At 38.4% G+C, this 15,600-nt stretch overlaps 1 protein-coding gene across 2 annotated transcripts in view; it reads left to right on the top strand.

The window, feature by feature from the left end:
* The first annotated feature begins 551 nt into the window (after nucleotides 1–551).
* ARVCF (armadillo repeat gene deleted in velocardiofacial syndrome) overlaps nucleotides 552–15,600 on the top strand; it is a 169,037-nt gene continuing 153,988 nt past the window's right edge. For both annotated transcript variants that reach the window (XM_010581676.1, XM_010581675.1), the window contains exon 1: nucleotides 552–767. In XM_010581676.1, the coding sequence (XP_010579978.1) occupies nucleotides 552–767 (216 nt within the window). The remainder of the gene's footprint in view (nucleotides 768–15,600) is intronic.

Raw genomic sequence — 15,600 nt, 5'->3', positions numbered from 1 at the left:
GGAGGGCGGGGTCCATTCACTTGGGAAAAATGGACAGAACTGTTTTCTTGTACTGTGAAGTTTCTGTCTTTAAAAACGTTGAACTCCTCATTTATGCTGTTAAAGACAGAAATTCCAGGTGTCTATAGTGAGAAGGATTGTGTTCCTCATTCCCTCCAAAGCTGTATCTTTTTTTATATATGTCTTTTAAATACATTATTATTTGCACAGTGAAATTAGCTTTGCAAGAGGGATGAAAACCCTTGTCAGAGCAATTTTAGCAAAAAGATCAATGGAATTAAATATAAATTCTCTCCCAAGGTGTCCATGTGGGGTTTTTTTGAACAAGGAAGCCTTGGATTAATTACTTTTAATTTAAAGTCAAGTGGATGGAAAGGAAGTCTTTTCAAAGAGCACTGCAGTTTGCTTCTTAGAGTGAACAGTATTTTAGTAGGGTGACTAACAATGTGCATTTTTATTTTTAACCTCTGACCTGTGCCCTCCCCACCCCTTTACCTAACCCTTTCCATTTGCCCTGGTCAGTTAACAGGCAGCAGCATTTGAAAACAATCATGGATGACTATGATATCAGGTCTGCTGCCAGCATTTTAGCATCTGTTAAAGAGCAAGAAGCTCGTTTCGAGCGGCTTACCCGTGCACTTGAGGAAGAGCGGCGCAATGTCTCCTTGCAACTTGAGCGTGCCAATCAGCCAGCAGACCGAATGAGCATTTGCAACATTGGCAATGGTCAGCCACTGGCAACCGCCTGGCAGCAGCTTGTACTGCAGGTAACAGCCTGCTCATTTTACCTGTTGCTAGAGTTCACCTATACCAGAATTTCCCATTCCAGAAAGTCAGGTGCATCTTGTTTGTCGTCAGCATTTCATTCTGTAGCTTGTCTTCTGATACCCCAGAGTTTGTATGCTTCATTGATTAATTTGGTAGCTCAGACGTCAGAGCCTTGGCTTAGAAGTTGCTCTTACTTCCTCTTAGCTCATGGGATACTTTTAAAAATGTATGCATCCTTGAGTATTAAACCCTAAAGAGAGATCTTCACACCCTTCTCTAAATCTATGCGCTTGCTGTAAGCATAGTGATGTGCTGGTGATTGAAAAAGAAGGCTGAATCATAATCTCCATAGCAAACAAAATTTCCATTAGAAATAGCTGGACTTTGAATAGAGGGAACAGCATGAAAAGCAGGGATTTCCCTCCTGCGAAGTCTTATTGTTTGTGTAGGGAGGACTTCATAATTTGTTTCTTATGTTTATTGAATTGATAGGCTTTATTTTAGTGATGCAAACTGGCTTTGTGGTAGCCTTAGATTTCTAAATATTGTTTTGCATGATATGTGTTCTTTAACTGTTTAAATCTACAATGATAAACTACTTACATTTCTAAATTACTTAAGCTCGCAAATCACTCTGACATGCAAGGTAAGTCATGCAGAAGCAATAGTACTGTTTGTGAAGGTCTGTTTCCTAAGAAAACATTGTTCAATTCAGAGAGAAACTCCAGGCTATGGGGATTCTAAAAATTGTTTCCCAATTATACCAGACTGTTTTACAATTATACTTGCATTGAACTGTGTTCAGGCAGTCTTTACATTGTATTATGTTAGCACGGCTTTTCTATTAACAGCTGCCATGTTTCTGTACGTGTAGGTGCTTGAATATGGGACTTCATGTGAAAGCAGCAGCCTGCACTGGTTAGGCTAAAAGTCTGACAGTAGCTGGTAGGAGATGTAGGTTGTTATCGTCTGATCAGCAGCTGGGCTAGGGAGAGGGGAGATGTGCTTACATATTTTTTTATAGAAAAAGGACAAGTTCACCTTCACTTTTTCTGAATGACTTTGTGCAAAGTGCCTGATTAATAGCTCCAGAATGAAATTCCTTATCCACAAAACTGATGAAGCATGAGTTTTCTGCAGTGGTACGGCTTAAGGTCTAACCACTTCCAAAAAAAACTTAATAAAAGAGTTTAAGTTACTGGGGTCTACGTGACACTTAGGGAGAAACAGCCCCTGTAAGTGACCCCAGACTAAATCTGTGTACGCTCAGCTCATTGCCACTGGATGAGGGGAGCTTTCGTTCACAAATAATTAGTGTTGAGGTTTTTAGAGTAGCTTGTACATGAGATAAAATGGTTGAATAGCCAAATATATACAGTTAAGAATTAATGTAAGGTTATTTGTGTGAATTTTTATTAAATGCACTGAGAGCCAAATTCCTCCCTGACTGACTAGAATGAATTAAATAGTGTTTAAATGAAGGATGAAAGCTGTACATTCAGTCTTATGCAGAATATATAATTTCACCTTTACTATAACATATTGCATTTCATTGTTAAGAGTACATAAAGCAAAAGGTACTCTGTGCTCTCTGTTAGGATTGCTCATGCACTATAGTGAAATGCATCTATCTCTGAAGCTGTGTTTCAGTGAGGACTGACTGAATTCTGCTTATCACCCTATTCAACCTTTGTTGTAAGTAATATTAAAAACTAACTCAAGCAGTAGTTTTTCCATTTGGAAGTTGCGTAGGTGATCATACGTAATCTAGTTATTCTGAGTAGAATTTGGGCAAAAAATGAGGGTAAACTCCATTTTATGAGAACACCAAATAATCTTTAATGATCTCCACAACCAGGCATCAGTTTTCCATGTTGTTTGATTGTCAAAGTGGAATCTGTCAAAGGGATTTGTTAGAGAAGTGTGTTTAGTCAGGGCTTTGTTAACAGAGTTTATCTCAGTACTTTTTTGTAATATACGCTCCAAAATGTATTCCTTTCTTAGAAAAGAAAATAAGCACGCTTTTTTATTGTAGAAAAGGAAAAAATAGTATATGGGCAATGTGCCAGAACTGTAACAGTTTTCTGAAGCCCTCAAAAGACAAAGTCAAGGTCTTATGCAAATACTGATTCTATTTAATTCATTCTGGATTTTTTTGCTGGCCACTCTTTTTGTTGGTTTTTTTTTTTTTCATACCAACTTAAAACTCATTCCATAACAATAGCTCCTTGTCCTTGGCAGCCCATTTAGCCACTTCCTTCACTTCACTTACTGGTGAGTTCTGCCTGTTCAGTGTGAATTTAGAATATTCAAATGGAACATGTGAACTGTGGTGCACTTGTTGAGATTTGCTGGGAGTGTATATGGCATTGTGTCTATTGGCCCCTGACAAGAAATATCAGATCTGCAAATGAGGTCAGGGATGTGCTGTAATTGCCAAAAAACATGTGCATGGACTTCTTAATTCTACATTAAGAAAGTGTGGGGGATTTTTCTAAGAAGTATCTTAAAGTTGTGAATGGGAGAAGTTGATTACTTGGACAATCTAAACAAATCATTAATGGTTTGTTCAGATATTAATTAGAAATAGCTGAGATTATTCTTTAATGGGAATTTTTCCCAGAGGAGAGGTTTCTGGGAGATACTGTCCTGAAAATAAGAGGTCCTAAATGTTGCTGAAAGGTCTCCCATTAATATCAGTGAGAGTCTTTTTATTGAGGTAGCAGCCAAAGCATTCATGTTTTCATAGCCCGTTGTAGAATGCAGTGCCTGCCAAACCTTCGGGCTGTGCAGAGGTTTTGTACCCATCTCTCCTTCCTGCAAGAGGCAATAATCAGCTACCACCATACGGGCAGCTAGCTTTAACCAGCCCAGTTTCTGGCAGATAGGTACAAAAGTGCTGTGTGTGGTTAATGCTGTTGAACAAGTCGGTAAATGTAACTTCTGCCCTATCTGGCTTCCCCAGTCTTAAAGGCTGGCTTCGATTAGAGTTTGTAGCTGAGCGTACAGTCGGTGACATGAATTGGGATGTTTCAACTCCAGAACTTCTGGAAGGTGTGCAATGTTATACATGCGTTACTGCAGATTTTGAAGTGGTCAAATAAAGTGCTCTTCCAGACTAAGAACCCTCTGGACAAAAGGTTATTAGTTACTCAATTAAAACCTTTGCATTACTCTGAAAAATGTGACATTTAATGAACTTTTAATCATAGAGCTTTTATCTGGTTAATAAAAATCTCCTAAAAATCCTTCCAGCTTTTAGGGATGATCTTGACTACTGTTCCTGACTGTGGCTTTGAGTGGTGGCAGCCACATGGCTGGCTGAGAATCTGGTTGTATGAAAAAGATCGGAGCTGTCTGTTAATGTGTATTTGTGTTTGCTTCTCCAATTTTTACAGTAAAGAACGTAAAAAAAAATATAATTTTTTGGTTGTTTTATCATCCCAAGCTGTAGGGAGTCTTGGCAGTCTTTGCTTTCTTACCAGTTTGCCAATGCAGGCATAGTCCAATAAGCTTGTAAATCACTGGTGAGTAGCACCTATTGTGTCTTCTACATGTTAAAGTATCTGGTTGATAATGTTTTTTACAAGCTTGTTTAAATCTTAATACTATTAATGTGTGAGGTATTTAGTTTAATCTACCTGGTTCTCTTTCACTTATTGTGAAATCAGCCTTCTGCTGCTCTTCAGAGTGGGAACTAAAATTGGATAGGGAGAAGACAGGAAAAGTGCATGCGTAGGGTATGTACTATAGTGGGCTGAATGCACAAAGCTGCAATATTATCACTGCTTAGCTAACCATTCAGAGCATAACTTTTTAATAATAGAATATTCTCTTTTTTTTTTTTTTCTACTTTTGTTAAAACATCAGACATGTGAAACTTGTTAAACACAAGGCTATATCCTGAGTTGGTTTAAATTGGCATGGCTCCATGGGTTTCAAAGAAGCTCTGTCAAGTCTGATCAGCTGGGGAACTGAACAACGTTTGCATTCAAAGATTGTTTCCCCATTGGTACGCATTGACAATTTCCATTCCTGTTAATTTTTCATAACCAAAATAAAGTACAGCATTCAATAAACCTTTTTTGCCACAAACACACTGTGACAATACTTTGACTTCAGTGATTTTGCAGTGACCTATAAGGATTTGAGAGGGGTTCCCATTATAAAAAAGGTAGGTATTACCCCCTTCTTACAGGTAGGAAAGCTGTGGGAGTTGCCAAATCTCCCATGGTATAAATAACAGAAATCAACCCCTTGCATGCTGGTGCGGAGTCTTACTTATCAGATTGACTCTTACGCCTGTAAGAAGTAACATAAGTTGATCTGAGAAGTCTTTGCATTGACAAAATCATCCATAATTAAAAATGTATTTCATTTGACTGTTATTTCTGTTATTTTATGTTCCCCATGGTGGGTTTGTTGGGGTGTTTTTATGTTTGGTTTTTTTAGATATATCATCTAGTACATTTGGCTAAGGAGGTACTGGAATAGATTAAACCCAAAATGGAGATTGTGTGTATGCATATATGCTAGTATAGTATAGATAGTCCCACATGCTTTTTGCAAAGCCTGTTATTAAAAAAGCCTATCAGCATAAATTCACTCTGGTGTACTTTTTTTTTTTTTCCTTAGAATTATATTTTAGTTTAAAACCTAGTGGTATTAAATTGGTAGTCTTGTTGCGAGTTTTACAGAAATCTGCTGTACTTTATGGAATACTTTTTACTCATTGAACAGTAGTTCCCATAAGAAGGAAGCTCCATTACAGTCCTGGTGCTGCAGAATTGGTAAAGGCTGCCAAGGAGTAAATAGTGACTGAACAATGGCTATAGGGTTTGTGGTATGCTTTCTAGAGGTCTGTCAGTCAACAACATGTGGCAAGAGTCCTATGACTGCAACTCTAAGTTAAATCAGTTTCAGTGACTGGTTTCTTCCTCTAAAAGGAGTGATAAAATATCTTCATTTTCAAAAGCAAAATACAAGTTTTGGATCCTGTTTTGACTTTAAACTTCAATCCAGCCAGCTTCACTGATAAATTTTTGACTCAGCATTAGGCCAGCAGCTTCAAAGGTTTCATCCTGTCAATCTGTTGTGCTTTTTCACCCCATGTAAGAATGAGGCTTGCTGAGATTCTTAATGGTAAAGTGTGCAAGTGCGTTGTATGGGCTGAAGTTTCTAATAATCAAACCAAGCTGAATCAGCATGATGTGATACCGATGAATATAGCTTAATATCTTGCATTTGTGTAGCTATTACATCTAGTAATATACATTATTTTACAAGCTTCTCACTTGTCACTCGTAAAGCCAGCCCTGTGCACAATTGTGCAATTGCAGCAGTTAACATGGCACGAATATGGTGTTGGAGGCAGAACTGAGCTTGTTTGTACTTTTTGTAATACCATGCACAATAATTTGGTCCCTCGGACGTGCCTGAGACAGACTTTGAGATAGTGCTTGTGATCATGCCATTTATAAAGGCTTATTAATGATTCACTGAAGCCTGCCCTACGGTCATTTGGTACTAGCTTAACTATTTTTTCTCTCTGTTCTTTAAACTGAAAGAATATAATTAGTGTGATGCCAAGTATGGTAAGTTACACTGTTACAAATATATCTTGTCTAAGTCCTATTGGTAGGTTGTTCCCCTTTTTATACATGGCTGTCCTGAAAGTGGTGGAGTTCAGAGCAATGCAAAAGCTGTTGCTTCTGAACTGAGGAACTACACACAATAATAAACTGTTTAAAAAACACGGAAAAAGCAACTTAAGTTATTTAAGTGATGAGGTTTTTGAGTCAGTCTTTTTTTACTGCTACTGTGATTATTCGTTAAGAGGTATGGTAATGAACACAGGCTCGAAATTATCTATTGTGTTTAATTAGTGTCTTACCTCTATAACTGGTAAGAGCTTTTTTCATATGTTTCCCTAGGTCTGACATATGTTTGACCATGCTTTTTTATAAATTGATACATATTTTTGGTGCAAATATTCCCTAACTTTGTGTTTAACCAAGGTATTAGCAAAATAGAGTTGAAAGGAAGGCAGAAAAGTAAGTGGGAATGAAGAAACTTGAAATCACATACTGTTTGGTTGGGGTTTTTTCTATTAACACCCTCGCCAAAAACCAGCAACCCAAAAAACCCCCTCCCAACAAATAATACCCCAAAAGACCATCCTGAAATGTCAGTAATCAACCAAGTTAATAAAATTAATCTTTTCTTCACTTTGCAAATGTGATTATAGCTGTTCAAGGAAAATCAGCTTATGGAAAAAGCTACAGAATATTTTCATAGTTATGATTTGGATCATTTATATTTCAACTTATGTTCCAGAGAAATAACACCTGTTTAAAAACTAACACACACATTTTCATTTTTTAAATTTTTAGGCAGGTATTTTGTAGCGATAATTAAACACCAATATTCTTCAGTCTTTGTGTTAATCTGAGGTACCACTGACTTCTGCCAAAAATGACATTTTGTGAATTGAGGGTCACTTTCAAGTAAAAGGTGAACTCTAAAGCACACCAGAACACATGGCGAGAATTTAAAAAAATACAAGAAGATTAGCTCAAATTGCTTTTCTAAGAAAATACCATCAGGTTAACCTTTCTGAGTTAGTTTGGGCAACATAACTCTTCTGTCTGTATTTCATTACTTTTATTTAAGATTCTCTGCTCCACACTGACATAGTGCAGACTGTTAGAACATAGAGACTGTTTCCAGTGCTTTGACTGTAAGAACATGGGTGCATTAATATTGTATTTATGTTTGAACAACTGCAGAGAAGAAGCAAAAATGGGTTCTGAGCTGCACTGAGTCATCAGCTTACCTTTTTTTTTTCTCCTTTCCATCTCATACAGAACGCAGTTCCATCTTTGCATGTAAAGTTTTATGTAATTAGTTGTTGTTTGTAGTGCCTCCTGGCTTCCTTTGTTATATAACATATTTGTGCTCGTATTAAGGGACTGACAGCATGGAAAATTACTTTTTTTTTTTTTTTTTTTTTTTTTTTTTTTTTTTTACCTCACAGGTAAGGTCAGGTACAGACAACAATGCTGTTGGTTCATGACAGCTCCCTGGTGTCACAGTACTATTTCCTGTTACAATGCCAAATAGCCAGAAAAAACCTCATCGGTAGTTAACCCATGCATGTTCTACTTCTGCTAGTACTGAGCAGATTGCAAAATGTTGAAAGAATTTGTGGGGATAGCCCTAATTCCTTTATAAAACCAGTTGAAACCATAGAAATGTAAGTTCTGACTCAGGGGTACAGTATGGTTCGGTGTCAAAAGTCATATCGTGCCAGTTCTCCAGCCAGCTGCTGGTGCCCCTGCTCTCAGCTCCCCTATCTCTGTAATTCAGCTCTTGTGTTCTTTTGGCCTACAGGTCACTGTGCAGTTACACATGCGCGAGCTATGCCATCAGCCTGATCCTGTAAATTCAGTACGTATGAGTAGTCTTACTGAATTTCTAGGAATGACCTGGGTCGGGTTTCAGCTTCTGCATATGTGCAACTATTCAAAGGTTCCGGGGGGAAGGAGGGGGGAGATTTGGGAATATGATTCCCATGGGAGAATGAGTCCTTAGATCAGAATTCAGTGTGAGCTGAGAGATATTTGCAGTACCTATGAATCCCAGCACAGTAAGGTACTGGACTAGAAGCTGTTACTCAGCTACTTTTCAGGGAGACGTGTTCCCCATGCGTGAGGTGTGATCCTGTCTCTGGCTTCTGCTGTGTTGGAGATGATAATAGTTGAGTTTAGTTTGGAGGTTGGAGATTTTGCTGCCTTTTTTATGGGCAGTGTCCCGTCTCTGCGAAAGCATCGACTCCTGGTTTACAGTGAGAGTCAGGATCTTTTGCCGATAGCTCAGCAACAGTGGAAACTGGAAGCAAGGAACTGATGTTTCTCAGGGCCAAAGTACTGCAGATGGCTTAAGACAGTGTTGCTAAGCCAGCCCACACCTTACAGAAATTCAGCTAGAACAGTCGCTCTCTTGGAATTACTGCAGGTGTTTGAAATAGAGACTTTCCGAAGTGACAGTATGGCATGTTGCACCATTGTGAGCTCAAGGAGCTCCTGCTGTTTGCCCTTCTGCTGGGATTACCCAAATTCCAAAAGAAATCCTAGAACGTGCTTCCTGTATTGCAGGAGGAATGCAATAGCACAAGGCTAACAAAAAAAGAGAGTTTGTGCCACAGGCATCATGGTATATCATATGAGAGCCTCTGAAGGATGGACTCAAGTAGTATTCCTGTGAGAATTTACATTTCCCGGTGGTTCTATTTCTTGTTTTAGCTTCTCTCCTATGATTATTCTTCAGTCTTCATTTAAGGCCTTAGATGGTAAAAACATGGATACAAAAGTGAACGGGAATATTGGCATCAGTTTCAGCAACAACTAGGAAGATTTAACCAGCTGCATCAGAAGCTGTGAAGTGCTTTCCAGAAGGGATTTGTTTGATAAGCAAACCACCTAAACCTCACTTATTAGAGTTATTCGGGGGTGAGGTCTGCTGGCATGCAGCAGACTTGACTCAAAATCAGTTGCGTTATCTGAGAAGTGCTTGTATAAAACTTTGTCAGCAAATCTAGTTTAAAAAGTATCTAGTTTAAAATCCCAAAGAATTCTTTAAAAAATTTAAAAAAGGGAACCCAGCAACTGAGAAACTGACCCTCTGGTAAGGAGATAATTATTTTATTCTTTCCAACACAGTGATTTGTTTTTCAGAATTTAATTACATAGTATTTTATAGTTTTACATGTGCAGGTTGAAAATATGTCTTTTAGCTCAAAGATGCATGCCTTTGCAGAAATCTCACTTTTTTCTCTAGCATCAACAGTACCTCACTTTCATGTCTCATACTTCATCTCTTAAGTATGTGCTCTGCAACTCAATCTGGTAAATACTAAATTCCAAAGTGCAATCTAATGTTTGTCAGCAGGACAGCAACTGGTTTATGCTAATGATTATACTAGTGCAATGCAATGACCACATTTACCCTAAGCATCTCCAAAATATTTTTGCAGTTTCATTTGCCTTGAAAAATCTCAACTTTTGTGTGGTTTTTTATTAAATGAGGTTTTGAAAGCAACTGAAAGGCAAGGATTTTCTTATTTTGTTTGCCCAGATTTGTGAACGAATAATTTTCCACAGCTGTTAACCTTTCTGGCCTGGAACTGTGCCAGGTTTAAATTAAAATTATTTAATTTGAATGACAAATTCACAGTTTCATAATAATTTTCCATGATTTTACATTGCTTTACTAATAGAACTATGTTTTCTTCTAGAAGTACATATAAGAGAAACATGTCAAAAATAAATTCTGTTTGCTGTGTGTACCTTATTATGTAAACAAGCATCCAGGTTGGTCTGTTGCAAGATCAGTAAGTATACCTGCAAGTAATTATTAAAAATGTCTTAAAACAGGAACATTCAAATGTAAACATTAAAACATTAAAGAGTATTATCAGGTTTAACAGGACTTTTTTAAAAAACAACTTTCTAGTCATGAAATGAAAACATCTTACATTTTAAAGTCATGATTTATTTTTCATGTTCTCCTGCTTGTTTATTTCTCAGCTCAGACAGCAGAACATGATTAATTGTACTGGCTTTTTAAGATTTTTAATTCTCCTACATTTTAGTTCCCAAGCATACTGCTGTACTAGTTCAGCTGGGATGTTCAGGAAAAAAGATTTTAAACCTTCACAAAACCTTTTTGCACGATATGTCTCAATTTTATGAAGAGATTTTGTTACTAATGTAGGCCTTGATCCGTACCCGTATAAGCAAGGCAGACCTTTATCCCTACAAGGCATTGCACAGGAGTTGGTCAGTCTTCATAAGCCTCTACCCTTGCAGATCCACACGTAGCCGCAAGAATGTTTTGCAGAAACTTTAAAACCAACAAGCAGGCCAACAGGCAATTTCCTCTTCCCCTGAGCCCTTTGAGCTTTGGACCTTAAGGGTTCAGCCTGGCTTTTAAACCCCAAAATTTTCTACAATTCCATTTCAGCTGTCTCCAGTATCTATAAGCTCTTGTGAACGAATCCTGAAAGAGCCCAAAATGAATGTTGGGCTATGATGACATTGATAAATTACTGAGCCTTTTGCTAGTTTAGGCCATCTTGTTAATGGTCAAATTATGCTCTCGCTTGCTTTGTCACAAATGTGGAGTAATTCACTGAAGTCATCGGTGTGACTGAGAACAGAATGGCCAAAGATGGCCATGTGCAGCCTGAGGCTGCGTGCCAACTATAATTAAAACCTTTGATCTAAATGTTACAATTTACTTTTTTTATATGTATATATTTTAAAAAACCCAAAAAACAAAACTGCTTCCCTTTTTAAGCTACCAAATTACTAGCTGAAGAGAACATTTTTTTTAACCATAGTTGTGGTGACTGGGAAATGCTGTAGAATACTGTCAGAGTTCATTTTAGGGACTTAATCTAAAATGTATCTTTAGCTGCTGGCAGAGTGGCATTTTTAGAATACTGTAGTTAAAGATTGAAAAGGACTACAGTCTCCATGTTTCTAACGCATCTCGATTAGCTCTTCTCCATTTTTGCAGTCTTACTTTCATATGTAAGTATTTAAAATACAAGAAACTTGCTCTGGAATAAAATTTCATACACAGAGACCTTAATTCTCTCTTCAGGAGAAAATTCAAAACAGCTTCAGGTTTTGATTTGAGGAGGATAGTAATTACTATACAAATTGGTTGATGGTACAGAGGGGTATCAATCCAGTACATAATGGCAAACCACATTTTTGCCCTCTGGATGAGTGAATGACATGTTAAGCTGGTATCTTCTGAGCAAGTGATTGTAATGTGCAGCTTGAAATACAGCACAAATCATCTGGAAAATCCAAAAACCAAAACAAAATCTAAGAAATGAAAAATGGTTAATACTGGGTCTGTCTTTCCTGCATTTGAGTGTCTTTGTTTTCCTTTCCAGTAACTACAGCATGAAATTATGGTCATAGTACCAACCTTAAATTTGATTTGTTTTCCTTGCTGTTGTCATTCTGTTATAAATGTAAAGCTATTTTAATATTTTTTTTTCTTAAACTGGAGGAGATTTTTCTATTTTTATCCCTGTAAAATGCAGTTGATTCTTACCTAAATGAAGCTGCTGGGAAGAAACATAGGTCATTCATTCAGCTGTGACCTATATGCAGTGACATGTAGTTTCCTCTGTCCTTTATTTCTAATGTAAGCAGTGCTGTCACCAGACTGTCCTTGTTCTCATCCTGTCATATGACAACTTGGATGAAATGGAGTTGACTGATACTAGATGTAGCAAGGTGGAAGCTCTTTTTGTATACATATGAAAACCCCCTGAACTTACTGAAATGTCTAATGCTGTCCCCCTACAGAAAGTGTCTGCTTCCTCTTTGCCATATCATTCTTCAGCCTTGTGATCCTTTAGACCTCTTCTTTAATACTGTATTCTTAAATAAGGATGACACATAAAATCATCCTCCGTTGATATACAGCTACTCTCCAGTTGAGGCAGTCTGGCTTCATCTCCATTTCTAACCTTGCAGTATGAAAGCAAAAAGATTGTCAAAACCATGTTGATGGAAATGTTAGAAATATCCTGGTGGATTTGTCCTGCTAGAGTCATGCAACCATTCTGGAGCAAGTACAGATGCTTTGAAAGGGCTCATGTAACTTTTCAAATATATTTTAAAATTATGGAAATGGTAACAGGAGAAGATTTCAAAATGTATCTTGAAGATACAATGTTCTATTTTCATTTGTCTGTATTAAAATCATTACAGTAGGGCACAGGGACACATCACGGTGTACTTACTATTCTTCAGTTCTCTCCCTCACCTTGTTTATTTGCTGCATGAAATTCCCAGAACGACAATAAAATATCCTGGCCATGGAAGCACCTATATGAATATAGGCTATCTAATTCTGAGAGTTGCCATGGGTGACTGTGGTGTTTTTACCTATAGGGTTAGCTGGGATTCTTGATTCATCTTGTGCCTTCTTGCTCTGTTGGGTTTATGGAAGTTACATATCACTGAAGCCATATGTTATGTTTCCAGGCAGAGCTGTAAACCATTTCATTTTTACTGCCTCTGAGAGCAGATCAATCTATAGTACAGCACTAGTGATGGAGAATTTTTTAAGGGTAATGCGAGAAAATAAAAAAAAGAGAGCTTGGCCCAGATACTATACTACTCCATCTTCTAGAGAATTAAATCCCTTCCTATTTATACATTTTTAATTTCTCAGAGAGAAGAAAGAACGTTTTCACCCTACTTTTGCAGCTGAGAAAAATGTGACAGATTAAGAAATTAAGGTTCATTAAAAAGAAGGAGGGGGAAGTTGTGGTGTAGTCAGCAGTCTGATGCTAATGGATAGAGTGTTTGTTGCCAGAATTTGGAAGTTCAGTATAACCTTAGGGATCTAATCTATAACTCTTATTTAGGTAATTAGTTCTTTTACTTCAGCATTGCCAAATCCCAGCATTCAGAATTATACGAGCTGGTAAAATATTGTAAGCCGCTAAGAAATAAGGGGACTTGAGATGTATTTTGCCTTTTTTTTTTTTTAAATGTTTGGCTTTGAGTCAACACATTTTCAAAATCTACTTTACAACCAGAAGGCCTACAAGCACGTATTATATTTTTGAAAGGAAAATTGTGTTTTTAAATAACAACCTGACTCCAGAAGGTGGGAGTTCAAAATCCAGCAACGCTAAACTTGCATGGCTTGCACAAATACCTGTGGGTTTACAACATGAGAGACTTCGTATGTGAGTAAGAATTGGCAAGTCCATCCAGGAAGGTTTTCAGTTTCGTCGTTTTGCATGCAAGAGTAGCTACTTCAGCGCCCTATGGATACGGACTTTATAACGTTTTTTTTCTTTGACAGTGTATAAAGGTCTGGCACGTATCCATGTGCATGCCTAAACTGAATGGTACTTTTCTATGCCAGCATGGCCTCAACAAAAGTTGAGCTATTTTAATTTGTTAACTGAAGATAAGTTGGACAAGGAGAAGCCAGGGGAAAGTGCTGTACAAAAGTACAGGAGACTCATACAAAATGCGTTCCTTTTGCTTTGCTTTGCCCTTTAGGTATTTTATTAACGGCTACCACCAGTTGCCTCTAAATTATTCCACTGTAGCTAGACTCAGAGCATATTTTTTCCCTCCAGTGAAGCAAATACTTTGTTCCAGCTAAACCTTGTGAAACATCTACCATTGCACTTGTCAACCTTTACGGCATTTATTTTTAAACAAATTAGGATCAGAGTTGGGTAACATGGTTCTGCTCTGTTCTCTGCTGCTAAAATACAAAGCCTTGGCTCTAATACTCAGCTGGAATGCTGACATTGGCAGTAACAGGAAGCCTGAAATTAGTATTAAATAGGTCTGAAACATTCCTTCCGATCTTAAATGTCAGTATAGGAGATGCCACCTTTTAATGTTGATCTGGTAGGATTGATAGTAATTAACATGTTAATTATGTTGACACTGGAAGCATATTTTCGAATTTTCTGGGAACCTGAAGCTGGGATGAAAAGACACTTTTCTGCAAAGGTACCTATTCTGATAATTAATTAAAGAAGATTAAATTGTAATGTACCTTTCTGCTTTATAGCTGGTCTTGCTGTCTCTGACTATCCCTGTTGTGCAGGGATAGTCTCTAATTTGATTCCAGTAGCTTTCAGTCCCTAATTACCATTGCTCAGCTACCAGCTGTTAGAGTGGTGGATTTATTTATTGCTTTGGTTTGCTGCAGGAACCTAGTACAGAAGAGGAAAAACAACCATTACCCTTTGGCTGGTGACTGCAAGCAGTGCTGGTTATTTAGCACTGGGGGAGGACTTAGCTGGCTGCCTCTCAGACCTGGTTAACTGGTTACATCTGAAGGGCAAGGCTTTAGTTCCAGTGCTGGGTAAGCATGCCTTCCTGCCCCTGTGGTGGGTGAAAAAGTCTTCAGGTTTAGTTAAGGCTGGTTTACACCTACCCACCTAGGTGTCTTTCTTATAAGAGGCTTGATGTCTTAGTATATTTATTAATACCTACCCTTCCTGTGGTTTCTTGGAAAAGGCAGAAAGAAGGATCAGATCCTAGAATAAGAAGTATGGGAGGCTCTCTTCCTTCCCTGGGACTTCAGGAGGTTCGCAGCCTGGCTGCCTGTCCAAAGACTGAATGTTAAAAGCTGGGTACTTTGAATTTACTCGCAATAAATGGACATGAAAACCATGCTGTATCATGCTGTGAAGTCCCAGGTTTTGTTGCAGAATGTGGTGGTTGCAAGGTATAGCACATCTGGCATTCATTTTGGTAATGAGTAATTTATCAAGACAATCTTTTAATGAATGTGGGACAGGTTTGTGGGCAGGTGAATGGTTTTAAAAAAATGAGGCCGGTTGTACTTTGAGCTCTAAGCCTCACTGCATCTGTGTAAGATGGAAAAGGGAGGAGACCGTGATGGAAGAACATCTTTCTCCGGCGTCGGTGCCTTAGGGATGGCGTTCATCTCGAAGCGAAGTGCAAAAAGTAAGCAAGCCAGAGCGTTTCTTTTCGTGTGCCTTCTCCTTAGACCCCCCTGTAATTCGCGAGGCAACTGCGCTTTCCGGGCAGACCGTATCTGAAGGGCTTTCTCCTCCGTAGCCAGCAGGTTAGCCTTTTAGGAGAGGCTGCGAACAGCCGTTTTGCTTCGTGACGTTTTCCCTCTTTGTCTTTACACTCCAGCGGGAGAGATCCGGGGGGGGCGGGCCGGGAAGCGTGGGAACCCCGGGGGCTCCGGTCAGTGCCCCCCCCCGCCTCGCCCGCGGGGCGCGCCCCCCCC

The sequence above is a fragment of the Haliaeetus leucocephalus genome, unplaced genomic scaffold, assembly GCF_000737465.1.
Source record: "Haliaeetus leucocephalus isolate CR32 unplaced genomic scaffold, Haliaeetus_leucocephalus-4.0 Scaffold802, whole genome shotgun sequence".
NCBI lineage: Eukaryota > Metazoa > Chordata > Aves > Accipitriformes > Accipitridae > Haliaeetus > Haliaeetus leucocephalus.
The sequence above is the reverse complement of the archived record's forward strand: the minus strand, read 5'-3'. Positions and strand labels throughout refer to the sequence as shown.